General features: G+C 37.8%; 1 protein-coding gene across 1 annotated transcript in view; it reads left to right on the top strand.

Annotated features, from left to right (window-relative positions):
- LOC107554793 (serine/threonine-protein kinase Nek9-like) overlaps nt 1–8,294 on the top strand; it is a 12,179-nt gene extending 3,885 nt beyond the window's left edge. The window contains exons 3-7 of the mRNA XM_016237403.1: nt 248–426; nt 2,464–2,625; nt 2,731–2,823; nt 6,260–6,313; nt 7,782–8,294. Of these exons, the coding sequence (XP_016092889.1) occupies nt 248–426; nt 2,464–2,625; nt 2,731–2,823; nt 6,260–6,313; nt 7,782–7,898 (605 nt within the window). The 3' untranslated portion in view covers nt 7,899–8,294. The remainder of the gene's footprint in view (nt 1–247; nt 427–2,463; nt 2,626–2,730; nt 2,824–6,259; nt 6,314–7,781) is intronic.
- Nucleotides 8,295–10,128: the final 1,834 nt, after the last annotated feature.

Consider the following 10,128-nt stretch of genomic DNA (forward strand, 5'->3'; position numbering starts at 1 on the left):
GTGAGTGAGTGAGTGAGTGAGTGAGTGAGTGAGTGAGTGAGTGAGTGAGTGAGTGAGTGAGTGAGTGAGTGAGTGAGTGAGTGAGTGAGTGAGTGAGTGAGTGAGTGAGTGAGTGAGTGAGTGAGTGAGTGAGTGAGTGAGTGAGTGAGTGAGTGAGTGAGTGAGTGAGTGAGTGAGTGAGTGAGTGAGTGAGTGAGTGAGTGAGTGAGTGAGTGAGTGTCTGTAATGGTGTGTTAATGTCGCGCAGGTCAGTGCTCCACGTCCTCAGTAGATCTGGAGACGGACTCGGCCACAGACTCGGAGCTGCGTGAGGGGATGCTGGGACGAACCGTGGAGGCCGATATGGACGACAGAGGTCTGGAGACGCCCATCTTCTGTATGGACAGCAAGACCAACGAGAGCTCCTGCCCCTCATGGCTGCAGAAGGTGAATGCAGATTTAACACCCATCGTCCTTCTGAGGCTCTTAAAGCCTCCTTACAGCCTGAGGCTCCTTACAAATAAAAAAGATCTAAAGTCAGAGCAGAAAGTCTTCAATTTGCAGTCATGTCAAGCGCAAACTGGGTTAACATGCTTTTTTGGGCGTTAAATAATGGTGCAAACACCAGGAAACTAATTACCGCAAAAACCTTAGTAAATCATGTTGTGTGATTCATGTAAATGCTCTCCTCACAAAAATCTTGTCTGAAAGGGAAACTTATAAATATGGAGTGACGTCAGCATTTTCAGCCCTAACGTTTCCCAGTGTGTCTTCAGTAAATCCTGACGGTAGTCTTTAATGCCAAAAGAGGGTTTGCACTGGTGCCAAATGTTAGTAAATCTGGCTCATCAATGTCATGTTGTATCTCCAGAAAATGTATCCTGATTTAAGAATTTTTTGATATTTGTAGTAGAAAACAAGATGAAAATACTTAAGAACATCAGTTTTTTTACAGAGAACATATGACGTGTTGTGTTCCCCTCAATTTTTTACTTAACCCTCTGGTCCTCTTCATTTTTGGGTCATACTCTGTACTTCATGGTCAAAAGTGACCAAAGCCTTGAAATGTAACTCTTTTTTTTTTTTTTTAAGGAAAATCAGTCTAATAAATGGTTCAATAATATTGTTTTTATTATTATAAAGAATTTTAAGGGTATTTTATGATACTATGCAATATTTATACCATTAAATTTTTTTTTGCATTTTTCGTGTTTGCCATTTATTTCCTATTTCGGTCATTTTTGACCCCGAATGTACCACGTGTTACTTATTATTTCTGACCCTTTAACATATCCAAATCATGTCCATGATGTTGTGTGTGTGTGTGTGTGTGAGTGTGTGTGTGTGTGTGTGTGTGTGTGTGTGTGTGTGTTCACAGTCACCAATTGTCATCTCATTCTGATGAAGCCAAAAATTTTTACATTTCAAAATATATATATATTTTGTTTTTAATCAAAAGTGACCAAAGAAGCCCAGAGGGTTAAATTCCCTTTACTTGGTCTCAAAAAGGTTTTAATAAAACCCTACAGCCAAACTTGAGTGTGTTTTCCCAGCAGCTCTCTCTCGGGGTGTGAATCGAACTGGTTTCATGATTCGGTTACGACTATCTTGTCAATGATTCAATTCGATATCACGATGCATCACGATTATATAAAATTTATTTTGTGCATTTTTATTAAATTACATAAGCAGGCTACTTTTTAAAAGAATTACAAATTAATAATAAATAAAAAAAAAGTAAGAATTAAACCAACTAAATATAGCTTCAAAACATACAAGCAAATATAAAGTGATAAAGGGGGAAGAGGACAATTACAAGTCATAAACATAAAGGACTTTTGTTATCTGAGAGTGCTTTAAATATCCAAAAGTTTACAGACAATCATGTTTTTTTCTTTTCCCTCCGCATTATTGCTGTTTGATTATTATTACTAATGGCATCATAGAGAGTAGCAGGCTGCGTTCACACTAATGCACATATCAGATTGTCCTGTTCTGAAAACTACAAACATCAGTTTCCTATTATAAAAGTATTCGGAGAAGCAAGTGCATTTAACCGCAGCCGCGCTCGAGCTTCAGGACAACTAACACAGAGCGCACGTGAAAGTCTGTCAGTGCGTGAGTTTTGTGAATCTAATACGCACTGCTTTCCAAACGGCAGACATGAAAGCATATCTAAAGTAAACCACTGAAATAAATCTCACAGCGCATATTCTGTGCAATGAAGCCTCCACGATTCTCTCTAGCGCGCACACGTTTTTTTTCCCGCACTAAGCTTGGTTTTTCCAAAATGTGCCCAGATCTTGGACTTAAAAATAGTGGGTGCATTATTTAATACTGGCGTGAAAAGGGCATATGATGTCAGTAGGCTATAATCGATTATGGTCTATTACTGCGTCGATGCAGAATCGTCCGCGCCCGCATCGCGATGCATCGCTGCAAATATTAATTTAAACACCCCTAACTCTTTCTGTGTGACTGCAGGAGCTGCTGGATGCTGAGTTCATCCCGATGCCCGACGATTCCCAGGACTCCATCGAGCCGCTGACGAAGCCCTACACCGAGAGCGCCACGCTGCCCTACGAGGAGCTGGACCAGATCAAAGCCACCGCCGCCGCCGCCGCCGCCACGGGAAAGAGCCTTATGGTACGCAGATTGCATTCTAACCCTAACGGAGGCGGGGTTTCCTCACGAGTGGGCGGGGCCTCCCTGAGCTGCGTGGCTGAGCCGTGTGTTGTGTTTGTTTTGCAGCCGGCTGCATGCGTGGATTACGAGCGGATGAACGGCGTGGAGACGGGACGCTCCGAGCAGAGCTGCTGTGGCGCGAGCATCGAGCTGGCAAACGTACGCTTCACACTGCTTTAGCACAGATCTGAAACAAGGTTGCGATTGACATGGATGCAAACTCCTCACCTTTCAGTGACAACTCACTTTTTTTTTTGAAGATCATAAGACACTAAGAAGGGGGGGGGTCTTAAAAGGGTAAACTGGGTCCGGTTGCATAAACTGTTTAGACTAGTCTTAAAAAGTTAGTCATCTAATTTTTTTCTTCAAGACTGCTCGTAACTTTTTTTAATTCAGTTATGAACAGGTAGATTTGTCTAATTATGTATTGGAAGAGTAAGACTAACCCCATCAAATATAGGACGAAATCATTCATATTTCTGGATATTCGGTGTCTTTTGTTACTCAATGATACTAAAAAACCCCTGATGGACACAAACTCGGACCTTTTTCATTCGGACCGTGATTCCATCCAGCTGCAGGATTTCAAACATGCTTAACATTTTGAGCCTGATCTTATAACACACATTAGATGCGTCCAAAATCACATACTAGTAGGCACTACAGCACCTCACGAATGTTAAAGAGTATGTTCTGTATAGTATGAATGTGATTCGTGTTGTCATTGTCATTGACCTATCATTTGTGTCACGTCGCTGTCACTCACAAACCCTCTCCCGTGGCCTCGTGGGATATAGATGCACACTAAATAGAACGCAAGTAGGAATTTTTGGACACCAAGATTGTTTTTGCTCGTAACTTTTTTTAATTCAGTTATGAACAGGTAGATTTGTCTAATTATGTATTGGAAGAGTAAGACTAACCCCATCAAATATAGGACGAAATCATTCATATTTCTGGATATTCGGTGTCTTTTGTTACTCAATGATACTAAAAAACCCCTGATGGACACAAACTCGGACCTTTTTCATTCGGACCGTGATTCCATCCAGCTGCAGGATTTCAAACATGCTTAACATTTTGAGCCTGATCTTATAACACACATTAGATGCGTCCAAAATCACATACTAGTAGGCACTACAGCACCTCACGAATGTTAAAGAGTATGTTCTGTATAGTATGAATGTGATTCATGTTGTCATTGTCACATGACCTATCATTTGTGTCACGTCGCTGTCACTCACAAACCCTCTCCCGTGGCCTCGTGGGATATAGATGCACACTAAATAGAACGCAAGTAGGAATTTTTGGACACCAAGATTGTTTTCATCTGTCATGTGTTTGCCGGTATCAAGTTTTCATGTTGCGATTAATTGCTAATGGGTCAAAGACGAAAAAGGGTTTAAGCATAAAAACAATAAGTGTAATACTGATTTAAATTGTTGTTGTTTTTCCAAAAAAAATTTAAAAGTTTTCTGTTTAATTTAATTGCAATTTTGTTTTTGTTTTTCCGAGCAAAAAATAAATATCACACATTTTCCCCTGATTTACAGAAGAGACCCACTAAAATGTCATTCAGTGTAACAATCTTGTCAGGCGTATTTACAACCAAAATCAATTTATGACACATTAAAAGACACCCCAAATACTAATTAGTTGTAATTTTACATTTTTAAAATGTGCCACTATCCTAGGTTTGCCCATTTGTCAGTAATAATTTTTTTACTCATTTTAAAACACAATAAAATGTAATATGCTCCTTTATTCTTTTATATATTTTAATATGTACAGGTCAGAATAAGCATGTTGTTTGAATTCTTACGTATATATTGTGTTACACTGAATGACAATGTAACATTATTTCAACCAAATTGTAACATTTTATTCTCCAAAAACGTTTGAAACCTTAAAAGTAGACACTTTACTTACATTTAATGTGCTTTCTGTGGACATAAAATCACTTTTGATATGACACTTTTTCAATACATAAAAAATGTATAAAGTTTTACACGGAATAAAGTGCTAAATAATTATAAAGACCTAATTATGATCAGATCTAATTAGTTAACCTTATTAATGCATTAACATTAACAATCAGCAATAGCTACATTTGCTACAGTTTCTGCAAAGACGTTCATTATGTTTTCTACAGAAACGTCTGACGTTTTGCGTGGCGTGAAAAAGCTAGGACTGAAACGGATTTCCAGGAATGCGATGTGAATAGGATTCCAAACCACATATGAATGAAGCTCGGAGCGGATTTCATGTAGTTCGTTGCCGTTCAGACTATTTAAATACGATCGGATTTCAATCAGATTTGGGCTGACAGTCTGAACGAGGCTGAAGTGTGCTGTAAATACAGGCTGCACGTTTCAGAGCTCGAAGCGTCCTCCAGAACTTCATTCATTGAATATTTGAGGACTTCGTGGAATATATTTGGGATCAGAATCGGACTCAAACATATTTGAATGGACACAAAAATAAATAAAAAGTGCCAGGAGGGTTAATAATATAAAAAGTAGAATACGGGTACAACTGGGTATAAAAATATCAAATAAATACTTAGTTGAGGTCACAAATGATTAAAATGTATAGATTTCTTATTCACAGCGTCTTTAATATTGTCTACGTACAGCCTTACTTCAGTCAACAAAACTACAGTTTTTAAAATGTTTGTATTAAAAAGCTACACTGTAAAACAAAATCCGTAAAAAAACGGTTGCCGGAATTTTACCGTAAAAAATACGGTAGCAACGTTTTACGGTTTTAACTTCAATTTACAGTTAAATACCGTAATTTAATTAACTGATAAAATGTTATAATATACCAACCTACTGAAGTACTGAAATCTGTTTTGTAGCTTTGTAATACACTGATAACCACCAAATGCAGAAAGTCACTCGATGAACCAAAGCCCATAAATAATAACATATATAGAAGGTGCACAGTGTGGTAAATAATAACATATATAGAAGGTGCACAGTGTGTCATTCACACAAACACTAAACACCATCACGGTAACACACATGAAACTGAAATCATGCAATAAACATTCATTTAACAACATTAGGTGTAACACACAACCCTAATATACAAAACTGATCAGAAAAAACTAAGAAGAAACAGTTATTTCAACAAAAAAACATAACATTTGAAATGTAACGCAGGGAATTCTGGGAATGTCAATTTACGGTTATTCACTGTAAATTATACGGCCTTCTTCACTTCCAGAAACGGTATACTACCGTAAAATTAATGTCATATACAGTTTTTCACCGTATATAGTAGGGGAATTTACCGTTAACCCTTTAACAGGCTTTTACTGTAGCATTTTTACAGTCTTTTACCGTTAAATTCACGGTAATTTTTTACAGTGTAGCATTTATGAATGTGAAATTTGGTTTAAAAATGTAAGTAAATTAGTTTGGGAAAAAGTGAAATCCCATAGAATTACTATTTTTCCATAAGAGAGAATCTAAATGAAAATGTATTGTGACATTTTGACACTTTTGTTTAACACAATAAGTGAAAATCAAGGAGTATGATAGTTAGCCTGACATATTTGAACGTGATGAAGTTGTGTTTTATTTTACAGCTCAGAGAAACCGTGAACCGTCAGGACGCCCAAGTGCAGCTCTTACAGAAACAGGTGAGTTAAATCTGTCTGAGCACTATTAGACTGAAAACACTGACTGCTGACCGCATGTTATGCTCACGTGTTCTGATAATAATAGCTGTGTAGGACTAAACATTATTTGGATATAATTGGTAAAAAAAACTAAATCTCTTAATAGCCCTCTGTTAGACCTACCTGAAAAACTAAAGAGGAATTTATTTCATTTGAATCGTTATTGTTATTTGTGCTATCATTAGTGATTTCATTTGTTCTTATTTTGACTGCTTACTTGTCATTTTTGATTCAATTCAAAGTTTGAAATCAAGCTATCTCGTGCTACTGCAATGATATTACCCAGCTGTAAAATCAGAAATACACTGAGTGAGCCACGATGTTTACATATGATTAAAAGCCTACATTAAAATATGTCATTTAAAGTGGTCTCTTTTTGTAATATTAAAAATATCTGTAATACAGTATATTCTGCTGTCCCTGCTGTACCGAATATCTATACTTTTCAAGGTATCATATCGAAGTTAGAAATTCAAGTATTGCGACAAAATTAATTTTGTAGGGTGCCACAAATTTGTTAAAATTTCCAAAGGGTGCCGCGACTTTAAAAAAAAAAAAGGTTGGGAAACACTGGTTTAGACAAATGAAAATCTGCTGAAAATGTGCTCCCCCTCAGGCCATCCGAGATTAAATCTTCATCAGGTTTGGAGAAATGTAGCATTGCATCAGTGTCTCAGCAATGGATGTGAATGGGTGCCGTCAGAATGAGAGTCCAAACAGCTGATAAACATCACAATAATCCACAAGTAATCCACAGCACTCCAGTCCATCAGTTAACATCTGGAGAAGACAAAAGCTGAAACTAATCCAGCATCAAGACATTTTTAACTAAAATACATAGAGTCTATAATCCATAATAACGCTTCCTCCAGTGAGTCAGTGTTCTGGTGTGAATCAGGAGAGAAATCTGCACAGATCAAGCAGCGTTTAAACAGCTCTAAACACATATGTGGCTGGATTTTGATGTGAGAGACAACAGCAGATGCACTTTTTCACTGGAGGAAGAGTTATTATGGATTATGGACTCGTATTTTTCAGTTTTAGTCTTCTCCAGATGTGAACTGATGGACTGGAGTGCTGTGGATTATTGTGATGTTTTTATCAGCTGTTTGGACTCTCATTCTGACGGCACCCATTCACTGCAGAGCATCCATTGCTGAGACACTGATGCAGTGCTACATTTCTACAAACCTGACGAAGAAACAAACTCATCCTGATCTCGTATAAAGCTATTTTTCACATTTGGCTAAACTACCGATTGCTTAAAGGGTTGATTAGATAGCTAAGTGTTGTGTTGGTAATGAACAACTGAAGGAGGGTTCTGGAAGTGTGTCATTAGCGGTTTAATACTCCACAAATCTCGTGCTCCGCTGAATGTGTTTTTTCAAGCTAACTAGACACGATTGTTTTTTCTGTAAATGTCTGTCAGTTCAACGATCAGCTGAAGGAGAACGAGAGACTGTGGAGAGCCATTCAGAGCCTCAGAGCAGATGCTGGACTCCAGGACATCAGTCAAAACCACCGCTCTGCCCTTCAGGAGAAGTGAGAGATCAGTCAGACTAACCTGTTAATACTGCTTGCAGTGAGTGTGCTCCGTGCTAAATCCAGACAGATTGAGGGGGTTTCGCCAAAATCATTAGTGCCTTTTCATAACCAAAGACTGTACGAGTTCTTTCATGCTGCTAATGTCAAGCCAAAGCGCTCCGTATCTTTTAGTGCTGTGTGTATGGACATAAACCGTGAGTGTTTTATCTGGGAACAACATTGAATAATGTCAGTTTAATCACGAGACAATCCCTCCAGAACGAATGTAAGAAAAGTGTCATAAATGGTTCACTTCAGTCCTCATGGGTTTAACGCTTTCATATTCAACATTCAGCACAATATGTGACCCTGGAGCACAAAACCAGTCATAAGGGTCAATTTTTCAAATTTGTTTGGATAGGACGATATTTGAAAATCTGGAATCTGAGGGTGCAAAAAAATCTAAATATTGAGAAAATCATCTTTAAAGTTGTTCAAATGAAGTTCTTAGCAATGCATATTACTAATCAAACATTAAGTTTGGATATATTTACGGTACGGTAGGTCATTAATATCTTCATGGAACATGATCTTTACTTAATATCCTAATGATTTTTGGCATAAAAGAAAAATCTATAATTTTGACTTTTGTGCTGCAGGGTCACATTTTGTTTTCAGATGCTCTTTTATAATGAGATGAAATTGTAAAGTTGAAAGTGCCTCTATATTAGTTTGTCTTCAGTGTATCAGTGTTAATGTCATTCGTACAGTGTTTTGCGTGTTATTCTCACAGATTTTATCTTTCCTATGCAAGCAGGTCTAATGCAGCCGATGTGTTTCAATCAAAGATTCTTATAAACACTTCAAAGCTGCTTCGTGTATGAATGTGAAGCCAAATCATGGTTCGTTTGCGTCACTGCTCTCTGCTTTTCATATGCATGCTAATGTCTACGTGTACAAGTTTTGCAGTAATTTCACATTTATATTAGAGTAAGTTGTGCATACACATCGTGTCAAAACTACTGAATTTCTAGTATTTTCATTTCTTTAGCATTCTTGTCTGTTTTATGTATATTGCCAAATATTGGAGAACGACACCAAGTTTATGCAAATCTGTGGAGCGAAGGTAAAACGCAGTACAGATCTCTGAGACTCGTATCTGTCCTTTGACAGACGGCTTCGGATCAGAGAAAACTGCAGAAACTGCCTGAGCTCCAGTGTTGCTGTAGTCACTGCATTCTGCCGGTGTATTGCCTTCACTTTTGCATGTTTTTAAAGCAAGTGCAACCAAATGTTTTCATTGTTTGTGTGTGTTTTATTCACATTTATTTCATTTGTTTTTCTTTCATTTCTGTACTCTGAAACTGTGTCATATATTTGAGACATGCTTTTGAGGTGTTTTTATGCTTCATACACTCATATCAGACACTGACTGATGCACATTTTTCATTAAAAGAGGTGAGGCAAAATGTCACACTGATGTTGGGGTCATTTTTAATGTTATTGTATTTATGTTGTAGTTTATACTTCTTTAATTGCAGTGGTGTGTGTAAAACAATTCAAAATGCACCTGCAGGCTATGTTTCCAGTCATGTATTTGGTCACTGAGAATTTGTAAAAAATAATGTGAAAAGTTCTCCTGAACCCAATCTCGTGTCTCGTCTCGTCTCTTGAGTTAAGTGTCAGCGTTAATGATAATCAAACAACAAAAGACGAGGAGAAAATCACTCCCTGCTCTTGACAGAATAGCATTTGTAGCTTTTATAAGAATGTATATAGTGAAATTGTGCCCTACCATCACATTCACATCAATGCAACCAATAAATAAATTACTACTAGAGCACGAAATTGTTTATAATAGAAGAGCACATATTTCTTTATTGATCGAGTCTTTTTCATTTATCCACCAGATTTATGCATTTCAATTTAAAATGAACAACATTTTCTTATGGGGGGCATACCCCTGGAACCCCCTAGACTAGAGGAACCAATGTGCACCCATCACAGTCTCACAATCCTGTGGAGACACTGGGAATGTAGAAGAAACACTGTAGGATTGGCTGTCTCTGTGTGTGTGTGTGTGTGTGTGTGTGAGAGTGTGAAAGTGACAGTGTGTGTGTGTGTGAGTGAGTGAGTGCGTGTTTGAGGTTGTGTAAGTGAGTGTGTGAGTGAGTGAGTGAGTGAGTGAGTGAGTGTGTGTCTGTGTGTCTGTGTCTGTGTCTGTGTCTGTGTGTGTGTGTGTGTGTGTGTGT

The sequence above is a fragment of the Sinocyclocheilus grahami genome, unplaced genomic scaffold (genome assembly GCF_001515645.1).
Source record: "Sinocyclocheilus grahami isolate Dianchi unplaced genomic scaffold, SAMN03320097.WGS_v1.1 scaffold513.1, whole genome shotgun sequence".
Lineage (NCBI taxonomy): Eukaryota > Metazoa > Chordata > Actinopteri > Cypriniformes > Cyprinidae > Sinocyclocheilus > Sinocyclocheilus grahami.